Below are 16,061 nucleotides of genomic sequence, written 5' to 3'. Positions count from 1 at the left end.
GTGCCAGACAGCCGCCGGAGGCCGTCGTGGCGCTGCCCCCTGACACGCCACTTCGGCAAAGCTGGTTTCTGGTAGGTAGGACACCTGCCTTCGTGCCTCCTTAAAGGAAATGTTTTGTTTTACTTTAATTGTAACAATTTCCTTTTCTTTTTTCCAGCGTGGGCATGACCGTGAGTATGCGGCATGCTCCCCATTACAGTTCGCACAGTGAAGAGAGTTTTCACAGGCTTCAGATGTGTGTTCTTCAGCACTACATTTGGCACAAGTTAGGCGGCCTCGGCAGTTCTGTGAACTGTGGCCGAACCGCTGGCATTTGAAGCATCGGAGAGGGTTTGGTATATATGGCCTCACTCGAAGCTTGATATACCCAGCCTCAACGGAGTCTGGCAGTATACTTGAATTAAACGTAAGTATAAGGTGCTTAGTCTGGAGTTCTTTGCCATCACGTCTCATCCTTATTCGTTTCACGTTGATGACATTCTGTTCGCTGAAACCCTCCAGGAGTTCGGCCTCCATCAGCCCTAACAGGTCATCATCTGAGACAACGCCACGGGTGGTGTTCATGGTTCGGTGTGGGGTTACTATTAATTTTGTATCTCCAAATTTCACTAGATTAGACAATTTTTCATACTGTTTCTGATCGCGGAGCTCCAACAGGAGGTCACCACTTGCCATTCTCGATGCTTTATATCCTGGGCCAAAGATTTCAGTCAAAGACTTCGAAACAAGAAAAGGTGAAATTGTTCTCACTGGTTTGCCGGGTGTGTCAGCGTGGATAACGTGGAATCGTGGAAAGGATACTCTTTGGTGACCAAAAAACTGGAATACTTCATCGGTGCGCCCTCTTTTCTGAGGGCGATCAGGGAGTGGGGGCAAGGAACAAGCCATAAGAAAAGGTTTATTTTCAGCAGTGGCGCCAGCCACCCACCATGGAGTCCTACAAGGGGACGCTGCAGTGTCTGTAAGCACAGGACCTGCAGACGCACCACCGCTATAACCGAATATGGTGTATCCAAGGTAGGATAGCCACACAGGGTTAACCCTTGCCGCCAGGAAACACGGAAGTCAACGGAAGAGAGTAGAGGACAGGACAGATTTAAAGACGAGAAAAGACTAAGATGTAGGGAGAGAGAGATAGGAAAAGGCGACTGCCGATTTCCCCTGGGTGGGTCAGCCCAGGGGTGCCGTCTACGTGAAGCCAGGGCCAAAGGGGTGTGTTGCCTCTGCCGGGGGGCCTTAACGGTCCAATCACCCAGCGTCGGCTCAACCCCCAGGATCCCCTTTTCCCCGGACACGGCAAAGCCACGCACGGCTAGGCGTGGGAGGGAGTAGAAACTCCCCCGTTAGCTCGGGTCCGTGGTGTCGCTACACACCAAACACCTACTTGCCCAGGCGCCCCTGTGGGGCAAACAGGGGTTAAAGATATCATAGTTGAAATCAAGAAGAGGAAATGGACATGGGCCGGGCATGTAGCACGTAAACAGGATAACCGCTGGTCATTAAGGATAACTGACTGGATTCCCAGAGAAGGCAATTGATTGATATGTGGGGTTTAACGTCCCAAAACCACCATATGATTATGAGAGACGCCGTAGTGGAGGGCTCCGGAAATTTCGACCACCTGGGGTTCTTTAACGTCCAGAGAAGGCAAGCAGGTTAGGGGGAGACAGAAGGTTAGGTGGGCAGATTCTTGAGATTAAGAAGTTTGTGGGTATAAATTGGCAGCAGCAAGCACAGGACCGAGCTAACTGGCAGAACATGGGAGAGGCCTTTGTCCTGCAGTGGACGTAGTCAGGCTGATGATGATGATCTCAAAATTCATTATAAAGATTTATTCCTAACACTATGTCTATTGCAAGACCATTTTTCATTTGCTTTGTTATAACCAATATTTTGTTATATCCAGGTTCATTATATGGAGGTGTGAGTGTATACGAGCGATATTTATGAAAAAATAGTCCTTACTACCATTACATAAACACAGCATTTTCAAATACTGTTGCAGGACCCCCTGATTTATTTTGAGCAGTAAATTTCACACCATCCCCACACCAGTTTCAAAGGTCAAATGATAGCCTACATTCACCTTAGGCAGACAATCTACTTTTTAGCTGGCCAGCATAAGAAAGCTTCATTGTATTTATGTCTGATTAAGTAATACCACAAGAGCTTCCACTCCTTTAATTGCTGACTTATCAGTGCTCAGTGGTGTTGGCAGTGAAGTTGTTGCTTTTGGGCACAGTTAGCTTGCAAGCCTGTGACTGGGAAGTCTTGGATATAAAACATGTCAACACAAGGTCATAACCTGTTTCACTTAGCAAAACATGCTTGGCATCAGTACTTCCTTGGTTCATCAAACAGTTGTAAAATCACTTCTTGCAGCTATGAACACAGCAATCAAAGAAATGAGATCAGCCAGTCAGGCAGACTGGTGCCACTATTTTATTTCTGCATATTTCTTCTAACCCAAGCTTCTTGCTTCATATGCTGTTTTTTTACTACAGGTGATTTCTTTTCATGCAAGCCAAAGCTCCATAGATGACAGAAAGTTTATAAAAAAACTAATAAATGTGACATTGTGTGCCCCGGCTGCAGAATTTGTATAATATTCAGAAAAGCAGCACAGCTGCCAAGAGAAAAAAAAAAATTTTAAAGAGTTGAATCTCGTGATAATGAAGTCCGCTACAACGAAATTTTTACAACAAGAAGTAATTACTAATTCCCTGTTTGCTGTCCATAAAAAACAATGCAAAAAATGTCTTACCACAATGAAACTTCTTCCTGGGTACTTTCAATTCAGCCAAGTTTTTGCAAGTGCTACTACATTAGAAAAAGAAACTTGCCTAAGACTGCCGCAAAATTTCGCTAGCAAGTTGACAATTTCTTGCTGGCTTGCGACTTCCAGAGCCACGTGACCGCATCCCAACACCCGTGTCTTTATTGAAGACACGCTTTCTGCCACCCCACACACATTTCACTAAATTTCTCACCATTAAGATGCTCTGTGACAAATTGCTCACCCACCGCGATTCAGTCAGTGGGTTTGATAGGTGCGGGTGGGACATGACAGAATTGTTCTTCAAGAGCTCCCACCATTCTTTTGATGCAGCGCTTAAAACAAAAACTACAGCTCGTTATCACTTGCCTCGTAATCAAGAATAACCCCACCTTGTTAGAAAGGCACAAGCGTGACTAGCGTGACTACATCCTGCTGCTACAGCTGCACACAGATAGAAAACACAACTATTGTTTGTCGAAACTGCTGCACAAGAAACCACTGCTGCTATTATTGCGATCATCGAACGAGCAATAAGCATCACAGCTTCCTAACTTCTGTGGTCTATACATGAAATTTCACTGCAACGAAATTATGCGACAATGAACTACAGTTGAACACGGATATATCGAACTCGAAGGGGATAGCAAATTAGTCCTATGTATATAAAAAACAGAGGCCTCGAGAGCTTACCTGTAGCGGATCATCACCTACAATAGGTGCATTCAAGAATGACAACTAATTCCGCAGACCCGCGCAATAGAATAATTGATTTGCGTGAAAAAATCACTAATCTTGGCCTGCTTCTTTGTTTTTGAAATATTGAAAATGCTAGTCCCGATCTTATCAAGGCTGTCCAGGTGCGACAGCCTGGTTCCCTTCATGTGGCCGATACAACGACGAATGATGCAGAGCGCTGAAGCCACTTCAGCGGCAGAGTACACGCGTGTAGCCAGCGCCTCGTCCGGACGATTTTCCTCGTCACATGAGCTGTCAGCCTGGACATTGCAGTCCCCTTCCACGAAGTCTTTAGCAGACAGTTCGTGTGGAACTGCTGCCGGGAAGCGAGACAACAACTCGCGAAACTGACTACAACTCGCGAAGCAACTCGCGGACTACAACTCAGACTACAATTTGCGAAACGCGTTGTCTATGCGCTCGTTGTCGTCTTCTTCAGCGGTTTCTCGAAGCCTGCTTTACAGAAGCAGTTGACCACGTGTCCATCTTCACGTCTCGCCAAGCATTGAAGATCTCCCCGGGAGAAGACTTCACGGAGAGTTCCAACCATTCCTTCGTCATCCACTGCTGGGTGTCCTGGCTACTGACAGCTTCGCTTTCGTCAGAATGGGTTTGGCCAACGATGTTGTAGCGCTGCTTAATTTTGTGAGGCCACCCGCTGTTGTCGGCGAAGTTGTTTCACCGAGTGCAGGGGCAGGCCTGCCATGGTGGTCTAGTGGCTAAGGTACTCGGCTGCTGACCCGCAAGTCGCAGGTTCGAATCCCCGCTGCGGCGGCTGCATTTCCGATGGAGGCGGAAATTTTGTAGGCCTGTGTGCTCAGATTTGGGTGCACGTTAAAGAACCCCAGGTGGTCTAAATTTCCGGAGCCCTCCACTACGGTGTCTCTCATAATCATATGGTGGTTTTGGGACGTTAAACCCCACATATCAATCATCATTCAGAGTTCAGGGGCAAACCATTTGGCTGTGGCAATCAGCATCGAACCATCCACTCGAATGTTCTTCACGGGCACTTCTGAAAACCAGGCATAAAGTGCCTTTTCTACATTCCCGTGGGCAAAAGCACGCACATGACAGGCTCCCGACATTCACTGCTCCGCTGCCTATGCCTTGATATCTGCTTTGTTTTTCAACAAAGTACTCGGAATGCTCTGTGGTATCCTGAAGTTGTAGGCCACGGTCGAACATTTCTTCCCTGCCTCAACACCCTGAATAGCCTTCAACTTTGTCACAAAGTCAAGAATCTTTCGCTTCTTGATGCTGGCCATATCTACACGAGAAATCGACAATTCAAGGAGTCTGCAGTGGCTTTCCACACCACGCACGCAAAACAGAAATGCTGCACATGCGGTGGTACGTAGGCGACATGACAGCGGAAACAACAAAGCGCTCGGAAAGCGATAGCCACCTGCGAGGGCTACAGCAAAAGGCATGAGCTGTGGTTGGCTTATTGAAACTCACAAAACAGCAACAAAAAATAAAAGAAAAGGCGAAAGGAGGAGGAGGGCGGCTCCTTCATGCCTGCTCTCCGAGCCAACGGGTACGCGGAGAAAGCATGAGAGAGAAAGAAAAAAAAAAAAAAAAAAAATTGGCCTAAATCTACATGTTACACTGTAAATGTCGTCGAAAGACGATTGTCTTGCGTCTGGAGAGAGTGAACATAATGTTTATTTGATGTTATGCACAATAAAATCAGTGGATGGTATTCTGAAAGCGCTGCGTTATAGTGCCTCGAGCATGTAACGGAGACGAACAAGCGCATCTAGGCACGTTAAACACGAGCGCCATCTGGCAGTTATCTTCGAAAACGAAGGCATGCGCGACCGCAGAGAGAGATGTGCGCCAGTCACGAAGGTGATAAGGTGTAGAACGGAAAGCGACGGGCAGGTGCCACCACCGTGCAGTCGTAGCAAAGCGTTGGAAACACCTGCTTGAGCATCGCATTGCACTGTCAGCGCAGTGCGTCAAACGCTACAGTCCTTAGGGTGTTTTGTGTGTGTCCTCTTCTCGTATAAAGGCAGACATGCAAAACATAGACATGTTGTAATGGCGTCTCAGATATGCGCGATATTTGCTGTTTTAATTGACAATCGCAGAACTATGAACGCTAAACCTTGAGCAATATTGGTGGGCGCTGCGGATGGGGTTGGCCGTTTGGTGCCGTTTGAGGTATCGTTAGGGCAGACAAACAGACAAATGTGCAGACAGACAGACAGACCAAAATTTTTCCGTCGAAGGTCCCCAAGAAAGACTATCGTCTTTAAAGAGCCGTTTCGCAAGTTAGAGATTGTGCAGTCCGAGCCCTCTTGCCCTTAACTTTTTTTGAGTGTTTTGGGTTTTGGCGGAGGAGTGGTGTACGCGGAGGTCGCTGGGTGCTGCGAGTGCCAAAACGCGCCTTCAACTTGTGCGCGGAGCAGCGCTGCCGCGGAAATCTCGAGCGGTGGGGGCGAGTGCCGAAGCGCACGTTCCAGCTCGCGTGGTGTTTGATATATCCGAAGGTGGGTAAAAATACCATTCGATATAGATGTGTGAGTTTCTTCACTTTTACAAAGGAATTTTAAGGGGATAACTTACGAGTTTGATATACGCGAAAATTCGATATATGTGGGTTCAATATAACCGTGTTTGACTGTATGACATGGTATACTCCACTCAAGACATTGTTTATTTTCTGTCTATATGCATATAATTCCTTGCCTGCACACAAACTTATCACTTGTGAGGACTTGCACAGTAGGACATGTAGTGGAAAACTGGCTGCATCTAGAGTGATGCACGAACATGCAGTTAGCTCATTCACATGCCTAACAAGTGCACCTATCGGACTCGCTCGCTGGATTCCGTGCCGACCGGTTGTGCCTTTGCGATCTCCGACGACAGCACGCAGCTCTGGCCGACTGGGTTGGTCCTACGCCACCTCCTGCCACTGGTGCCCTACGACGACAACAGTGTAGCCCTGGCCGACTGGATTAGCCCTACGCCATCTTCTGTCACCGACAAGAGCTCAAGCCAGTGGTGCCCCGTCCTCGGACTTCTGCTACTGTGTCCTTTTTTCCCGTCTTCCCCTCACTTCCGTCACTCCCTGTCCCACCACCTCACTCTCTCCTTCCTCTCTCTCTACCTTTTAATCCTATCCTTTTATTCCCTTCTCTACCCCCATCCCTCATGAGCTACTGTTGAGGTGTCCTCCCACTGAGAGACGGTTACGGGGCAAACTTTTCTCTTGTTTTCTCTGTAAAAATCACTCCCCCCCCCCCCCCACCTATAGTTGCTCTCAATTTTGTAAATGGTACTTATGTGCTTATATGTGATGCCATGGTGCCTATGTGATGTGGCATGTGGCCTCCCAGATCGCCCACTGGCGCTACATTTAAAATAATTCACTATCTTTCATGTCCACAAGCTGCGTCAATGGTGACGAGAGTGCAAAGGAATGCACAAGCAATTTGCAATTGTTTTAGAAATTAAATTAAAAATTCCCTGCTGTATGCAGTGCAATGATACTTGGCACAGATGTTGATGGGAGTCTTGAAGACAGTGAGTGACATTTTATGACTGTCCAAATGTTGCATCACCCTTTTAGAACTGAAACTGTCTGACCAATCAAGGTAATTGGTGTTGTCAGTACTAGAGCTTAAAGGGGAACTCCGGTGCATTCGCAACCATACTGAGATAATGCAGTCCTCAAATAGTATTGACAGTCCTACAGCAGCTAGAGTGGTTCATTTTGTCCAGACACTTATCAATAATTTCAATTGAGCAATGAGCAATGAATCGAAACAGAAAAAAAAAAACAGGGAACTGCACCGTGATCCATTGTGTGTTACGGATGACGTCATTAAATCCGTAACCGATGAAGTCACGAAATCCACTACACAGTGCCACGGTTGGCTAGGGTCTAAATATAGCTCATGTGTCTCTTCCGACACGCGAAAAGCAAGTTGGCCAAGTTGGTGATGCCATCCAACATGGACAATCAGACAAGCTGTGCCAACTGGTCTGACCTTGCTATAGTGACAAGTTCAGCCATGATTGCAGCCATATCTCAGCACGGAAGCATAGCGTTTTGATTTTAGCCTGCGTCGCAAGAAACATCTGATGTGCCTCAAAAAATCTCCTTGTTGCTCAATATTGTTGCAAGACCCCACGTCAATGATGACTAACACGCTGTACGCAGCTGACAAAACAGAACAGTGCTCGCGTAGTCGTTGCCTCATAGAAGAAAGCGTGCACTACACTTGTGTGCTGGGTAAGGCGGGAAAAGAGTAAGCACTTATGTCACATATATAGAGTGGCCTGTGCTTACAAGTGCAATTAAAAAATTGGCTATCAATTTTTAAGACTGGTTTTCAAAAAACTACTGTTCAAATAACTCACTGTTGTATTACTTTACACATATTACCACGGTACTGATGAAAACACATGTTCAAAGTTTTACTGACACCAGTGAATATTGAAAAATCGCTGGAGTTCCCCTTTAAGGAAGATGCGAGTTTTTTTTCAAAATTACCAACTTTTTATTTTCGCCTGTTTTGATAAGATAAGTATCTCTACTGTTATAAAAAAAATAATACAGATCGAGACTTAACTGGAAATGCTTTAAAAGTGCATCTGAAGAGCACAAGGTGCCTGTTAAAAGGTCGAAAGTGTGCAGTCTTCTAGCACCTTGCCGCCGATAATGCAGCGCCGCTCGCCATTGATGATGATATATGGTGTTTTTTGGCGCAAGGGTCATTTGATGGCCAAAGAGCGCCAGTTCATGGGACAAGGAATGTGGACAATGATTGTGATTAGTGGATGTATAAGGGCCATAAAATTCCTCGCAGTAAGGCGGGTAAAAACATACAAGTAATAAAATCATGACCATGCTGTGAAAGGTGCGTGTGGTGTGAATAGGTGACAAAAGTTGGTGATAATGAAAAACGATGGTGGACATGTATGGCATTAGCACAAGTACCTCACTCGTTCATACCCTTGCGTCCAAGGGCCGTGAGGCAAGTGCTTTCCTGTGTAGCCACCGCAGCAAAAACCTCTCTGGAGAGGTCGTGCTACGGAATGCCCGGGTATATGATATGAAAATTATGAATTTCTTTTAAAAACGCTAACAATGATTTATGACTAAAAAGCGGTTCCCTACCAACGAATATTGCAGGGTGTAAAGGTACATGTTGTCGGTAGGGTAACGAAAAATGCTGTTTTCTTAGAGTTTCTAAGTGTTTGCACTGGATTAACATGTGAAGGACTGTCAATGCTTCACCACATCTGTCTCACAATGGTGGATCGCCACCGACAAAAGATATGTGTGTGTCGTGTATGTGTGTCCTATCCTGAGTCTCGTTAATATTACCTCTGTATGACGCGATTTCGATACTAGCGGCCAATGACCAAGGTGTGGCTTAATAACGTGTAGTTTGTTTTGTGTGTGTGTATCCCACTTGCTCTGCCAGTAGTCCCTGAGGTTTCGTTTGAGAGACGGCTTGAGATCAAGGGCCGGGATTGATATGGGTGTAGGGGCAGTGCTTTCGTGGACGGATGCAGCGAGCTGATCCGCCCTCACGTTGCCTTCGATCTCACGGTGCCCTGGCACCCAGCACACTACAACATGTTGTTTGAGTGTGTAGAGTGTGCACAAAATGGAGTTAAGTGAGACAAGGACTGGGTTTTTTTGTTTTTTAAGAGTGTGCAGAGCCGTTACCACACCGAGGGAGTCCGTATAAATTACTGCTTTTTGTATTTGTAATTGCTTGATGCGTTTAGCCGCCACAAGTATCGCATAAGCTTCCGCTGTGAAGATACTTGTGCCTGGATGTAGAGGGCCAGCATCCGAAAAGGATGGGCCGACAGCAGTGTAAGACACAGAGGAGTTAGACTTGGAGGCATCTGTGAAGAACTCAGGACGCGTGTATTTGTGTTGAAGTTCCAGGAAGTATGTTCGAATATGGGCAATAGGCGCATGTTTTGTAACTTCTAGGAAAGACACATCGCAGTCTATAGTCTGCCACTGCCACGGTGGCGGGTATGCTACAGGAGCCATTAAACTGTGTTCAAGTGACACTCCAGTTTCTTCAGCTAGACCCTTCAGGTGAACTGAGAAGGGCTGCCTCATCGAAGGCCTGTTTTGAAACAGAATGGAGCGCGACAAATCATTAATAGTAGAGTATGAGGGGTGCTTCTTGTCTGCTTTCACCTTAAGAAAATATACAAAGGACATGTAAGTTCTTTGTAGATGAAGTGACCATTCATTTGACTCAACGTAAAGGCTTTCTACAGGGCTGGTGCGAAAAGCACCCGTAGAAAGGCGGATAGCCAAATGATGCACGGGATCCAGCATCTTCAAAGCACTTTGAGTTGCAGACTGATAAACAACAGCCCCATAATCTAAGCGGGTGCGAATGAGGCTTCGATACAGATTCACGAGGCATTGCCTATCACTACCCCAAGTAGTACGTGACAACACTTTTATAACAATCATGGCTTTTAAACATTTTGTTTTTAAATACTTGATGTGCGGTACGAAGGTCAATTTATTGTCCAAGATTAAGCCTAAGAATTTATTCTCGGCTTTGACAGACAGACGTTGCCCGTTCAGTCGAATGTCAGGTTCAGAGTGCATGCCTCTCTTTCGAGAGAACAAGACACACGTGCTTTTTTGTGGGTTAAGTCGAAATCCGTTTTCATCTGCCCATTTGGAGACCTTGTTTAAATCCAGCTGAACCTGCCGCTCACATATTGCCAAGCTGCATGACTTGAAGCCAAGCTGAACGTCGTCGACATATGTACAATAGAACATATTGTGGGGGATGGACAGGTGCAAGGAATTCATTTTGATAATAAAAAGTGTACAACTAAGTACACCACCTTGCGGTAATCCCGCCTCCTGGACAAATGTTTGGGAGAGAACACTGCCTACACGGGCACGGAATGTTCGACTGGACAAGTAACTCTCGATTACGGAAAACATTCTACCGCGCACACCCAGGTGAGACAAGTCTCTTAATATGCCAAAACGCCATGTTGTGTCTTAAGCCTTCTCGATATCGAGGAACACAAAGAGGAAGTATTGTTCATGGGCGAAAGCATCTCGGATCTGTGCCTCGATACGCACCAGATGGTCGGTGGTAGATCTACCCTCTCGAAATCCACACTAGAATCAGTCGAGAAGACTGTGTGTTTCAAGGAGATGTAAAAGTCAGCGGTTTATGATCTTTTCAAAAAGTTTACAAAGGCAGCTTGTAAGTGCAATGGGCCTATAACTTGAAACTGAGGAAGGGTCCTTGCCCTGTTTTAAAATGGGAATAATTATAGCCTCTTTCCAGGAAGCGGGGATGACCCCAGAAAACCAGATAGCATTGTATAGGGAGAGTAATGTTTTTCGCGTTTCGAGCGGCAGGATTTTCAACAATTCATACACGACATGATCGTGCTTTGGGGCAGAATTACTGCAGGAGTTTAGTGACGTTTGTAGCTCAGCTAAGTTGAAAGGCTGGTTGTATGCCTCGTAGTTTGTACACTTGTGTTCTATATTCTGCTTTTCTATCCTTGCTTTATATCTTTGAAAAGCTTGAGTATAGTGTGATGAGCTAGACACCTGCTCGTAGTGGGCACCGAGGAAGTTTGCCTGATCTTCCAGGCTGTCACCCTGAGTGTTAACGAGTGGGAGTGTATGTACTTGTCTTCCTGCTACCCTACGAACCATGTTCCAGACTTTAGCCTCTTGTGTATATGAATTGATCCCTGATAAGAACTTGTGCCAGCTTGCTCTTCTGGCCTGCCTGCGCGTTCTCCTGCCATGAGATATTATTTTCTTAAAGCTGTCAAGATTTTTGGCTGTCGGTGAATTCCGAAACAGCCTTCATGCCTTGTTCTGCTCCTTCCGCGCATTACGACACTCGGTGTTCTACCATGGGATGCGTCGCTTGCCAGGCAGTGCAGATGTTTGCGGGATTCACTTGGCTGCTGCGTCAATAAGGAAAGCTGTGAAGTACTCCACAGCTTCATCTATGCTTAACCCACATATGTTTGTCCAACTTAAATGAGTAGTGTTATAAAACTGTTCCCAGTCGGCTTTGTATGTCAGCCATTTGGAAACTTGTGAATGACATTGGTACGATGTTGGTGTACTCAGAATGACAGGAAAATGGTCACTTCCGTAGGGATTGTTTATAATTTTCCATTGGAGTAGGGGTAGAAGTGAAGGAGATGCAATACTGAGGTCTATAGAGGAGTAAGTATTGTTTGCAAGGTTATAGTATGTTGCCTCTTTCCTATTCAACAGGCAACCACCTGATGAAAAGAGGAACTGTTCGATGAGACGACCTCGTGCATCACATCGACAGTCACCCCATAAACCGCTGTGCGCATTCAGGTCCCCTAGAACCAGATAAGGTTCTGGTAACTCATCTATTAAAGACTGGAAATCATGTTTTTCCAGGCGGTGTTGCGGCGGTATGTATAGAGAGCAGATGGTGACGAGCTTATTCAATAGAACTGCTCAAACAGCCACTGCCTCTAGGGATGTTAGTAGTGGTAGATGACTACAGTACATGCTACTCCTCGATTAACAATAATGGCTACACCACCAGATGATGCCACAGCATCATCTCTGTCCTTTCTGAAGACAACATATTGACGCAAAAAATTTGTATTCTTGGATTTTAAGTGTGTTTCCTGTACACACAGCACTTTTTGAGAATGTTTGTGCAGAAGCTCTTGGACATCGTCGAGGTTTCGAAGTAGTCCTCTGACGTTCCATTGTATAATTTGTGTCTCCATTATGGGAGTAGAGAAGTGCTGTGTGTACGAAATGAGTGTGACTGGTGTCTAAAGAGAGAAGTGACTTATCTTACGGAGCCTGGTAATTACAGGGCTCTTACAGAGCCTGGTAATTACAGAGCCTGGTAATTACAGGGCTCTGTAATTAAAACGGTAATTACAGGGCTCTTACGGAGCCCTGTAATTACCGTTTTGTCTTTTTTAGAGCGGTCGAGGGAACCCCGCTGCTCCTTTGGAGCAGTCTGCGCCGGTGCAGTTGATGTGTCCATCGCCTCAGGAGAGACGACAGACAATGTTGTTTTCGTTGTAGGCTTCGTCGTGACAGACGGAGCCTTCGACCCCACCAGGCTCGAGGTCGACGGGACCTCTTTAGTTTGTGCGGTGCCCTGGCTGCTGCCAGGGTTCACAGGGGCCTTCGGTGGTATTCAAGGAGGGTGGGGCAGCCGAAGCTGCTCCCCCCGTGGGGGCTTGTGGTGTTTGCCTCGGCACGCTGGGCGTGGTCCAAGGCATTGCCGAAAACCGAAGTGGTGCTGACCCCCCTCGCACCACTTCGGCATACGATGTGTTCCCAGCAAAATGCGGGGAAACGCGCTGCCGCGCTTCACGGAAGCTTATGTTCAATTTAAACTTTGTAATTATAATTTCTTTTTTACTTTTCCAGGCCACGCATGACCTGGAATATGCAGGATGGTCACCCTCACAGTTTGCGCAGTGGACTTGTAGCTGACAGTCATCGTCAGCGGTATGACCTTTGGTGCTGCATTTCGCGCAGGTAAGCTGTCCTCGGCAGCTCGGGAGCCGTGCCCGAACCTCTGACACTTAAAGCAGCGCCGCGGGTTGGGTATGTATGGTCTGATTGGCAGTTTAAGATATCCTGTTGCTATTTCAGTGGGGAGAGTGCTAGATGCGAAGGTGAGTATGATGTGTTTGGTTGGGATTTCTTTATTTTCTTTTCTTATTTTGATACGCTGCACCTGAATGACATTTTCTTCTTTCCAGCCTGTTAGAAGTTCATCATCAGAGAGGTCCATCAGGTCTCCATCTGATACAACACCCTTCACGGTGTTCATGGTTCGATGCGGTGTGATTGTGATAGGCTGATCCCCAAATGATGTAAGTTTATGCAGTCTCTGGTACTGTGCGTGGTCTTTTATTTCGAGTAGCAGGTCACCACTGGCGGTCTTTGTGGCTTTGTAGCCTGCGCCTAGCGTTTCTATAAGGCATCTGGACACAAGAAAAGGTGAAATGCTTCTAGCTTTCTTTTCTGTACTTTCACAGTGGATGATGTGGTATTTCGGGAAGTTATCTTTCTTGTTTGGAAGAAATTCGAAAATTGGATCGGTGAGCCACCTCTTGGAGGGGCGATTGGTTGTGAGAGGGCTAGGAGTTCCCATGAATTTGGTAGCTTATTCGGCGGCCATACGAGCCACCCACCACCGAGCCCAACAAGGGGACGCTGCGAGACGTGAAGGAAACGCAAGCGCCAGCCATACATGGCCGCTATAACCTAATATATCTACCCAAGGTTGGATATCTACCCAAGGTTGGATATCTACACCCTTGCCGCCGAGAATCGTGGAAGTAAAAAGAAGTGAGGAGAGGACAGGAAAGATCAAAAGTAGTAGAAAAGACGAAGATGGAGAGAGAGAAGGAGACGGGAAGAGGCGACTGCCGATTTCCCCTGGGTGGGTCAGCCCAGGGGTGCCGTCTACGTGAAGCCGGGGCCAAAGGGGTGTGTTGCCTCTGCCGGGGCCCTTAAAGGTCCAATCACCCAGCGTAAGCTCAACCCCCAGGATTCCCTTTTCCCCGGACACGGCAAAGCCATACACGGCTAGGCCTGGGAGGGAGTCAAAACTCCCCCGTTAGCTCGGGTCCGTGGTGTCCCTACACACCAAACGCCTATTTGCGCAGGCGCCCCTGCGGGGACTACAGCTGAAACCTTCTTCCTAGGGTACACAAGCGCAAAACGTATTCAGCATGGGATGCAGTGTGCTCACAAGCTTCGGAATTTCCAAAAAATAACATTGAAAGACCTGCACTGCCAACAAAATGAATGAGAAGAAGGAAAAACTGCAAGAAGGAAGTGCCATCGCGGATGTACGTTTCAAGCCACTACCGAAATTTTGTATGCTGAACGGTACCGATTGTTCAATTTCATGGGCTTGCACCCCGTATCAAAAACATGGTAATTGAATCGCAAACTACCTTAGAGGGTTACAAGTGCCATCCACACCTTCTTTCCTTCAAGTTGAGTCACCACAATGAGTTACGTTGGTTTCGTAAAAAACAGCAACTTTGATCGCCTTCAACCGCCACTGAAGAACAACTAACGCTGATTAGGTCTAGCCTATGATTTGGCATGTTGTCGCGGCAAGTTTGTACAAGACAACATGAATATTAGGCGTTGAAAAGATCGCACTCAAGCACCAATCCAAGAGTTGCATGCATGATACTATGATTAGGTTCACAGCTAAAAAATCAACAGCAACAAAAGTGAGCCGAGCTTGTGCAAGGTCGCATTTTGGCAGCAAAGGTGAATGCTCCCGCCGGAAAGCCGAAAAGCTTTTAAACTGGCAGACGGGGTTGCAAATGCGATATCGATGACGTTTTTCCCACCAGGAAACTCTAAGCGCGCTTGATAAGGATGCAATCGCAGGTTCCATATGGAACGCGCGCGGCTGGAGCAAAGGTTACTCTGAGGCCCATGCAACTGCCCTTCCTCATTCCACGAGCCCGTGCATTAGTGCAGCACTGCCACAGATTTTTCAAAATTTTTTCCTCGCTGCCGTTAGCATGAGGGGGTGTCAAATGGCAACCGTGCAAATACGATACAGAATTACTGATCAGGGCAAAGTTCGGGGTGCGCTTATTATGTGCAGGAAAAAAAAAAACCTGATTTCTTGCAACCAAAATGGGGTGTGCCTATTAAGCAAGTGCACCTATTATACGAGTAAATATGATAAACATTGCTGCTCTGACTTCAGTGGCCTCCATTCTCTGCCTCAGCAATTAAATTGTATTGAATCAAGCATGGTTTTTCACAATCAATGTGCAGAAAGCACAACAGGTGATGTGAAACCACGAGGCTATCAGATCTTTTACAGATCTAGTTACTTACTCATTATATCACTGCCAGTTAGCCAGAGGATATGCCCTTCTTTCATGCTCAAAAAAAGCTGCCTGTAAAAGCTGCTTTCATTTACAAAAATACCATTCTCTCAGTCAAAGCTCATACTTGGGCACCAAAGGTGACAAAAGGTTGAAATATAGGAGAGGGACAAACAGCAATATCACTAGACATCCCAAATTATTTCTAGTAAAGCATGCACAGTAGGTACCTTCAGAAATGTCACAGACCAGCCGCTGCCGCCTCAGAAGATAAAAGCAGAAGATAAGTAGATAAACGAAGAGGCAGACTGTGGCAGTGTACCAAGTAGCCACATTCCCAATCAAGTGAATCTGGGCCTTAAAAAGAAAGATACAGTAAAGACAAATGCAGGAGAGCAGGAAATTGCTTCACAACGCTATTACACCACAAAAAGTGCTCAAGAAGTGTCAGAGCAATACAGGGCAGGTTCACATAACTTAGAAATCAATCAATCGATAAATCACTCAATTAACTTTACTTATAACAGGTACATAAACACACATAGAAAACGGTACACACAGAATGAGGTTTCAATATCATAGACCAATATCATAGACCATATAACGCGTGACAAGAACATTAAAAATATGAAGCCGTAAAGGCCTGGTGCTAAATTAGCCAAGTATT

The 16,061-nt window shown here is 46.3% G+C and overlaps 1 protein-coding gene across 2 annotated transcripts in view; it reads right to left on the bottom strand.

Moving 5' to 3' along the window:
- The window catches only part of rt (Protein O-mannosyltransferase rt), a 157,951-nt gene that overhangs the window by 24,068 nt on the left and 117,822 nt on the right, over window positions 1-16,061 (bottom strand). For both annotated transcript variants that reach the window (XM_037414190.2, XM_075878896.1), the window contains exon 17: window positions 15,625-15,751. In XM_037414190.2, the coding sequence (XP_037270087.2) occupies window positions 15,625-15,751 (127 nt within the window). The remainder of the gene's footprint in view (window positions 1-15,624; window positions 15,752-16,061) is intronic.

Source organism: Rhipicephalus microplus, chromosome X (assembly GCF_043290135.1).
Source record: "Rhipicephalus microplus isolate Deutch F79 chromosome X, USDA_Rmic, whole genome shotgun sequence".
NCBI lineage: Eukaryota > Metazoa > Arthropoda > Arachnida > Ixodida > Ixodidae > Rhipicephalus > Rhipicephalus microplus.
The sequence above is the reverse complement of the archived record's forward strand: the minus strand, read 5'-3'. Positions and strand labels throughout refer to the sequence as shown.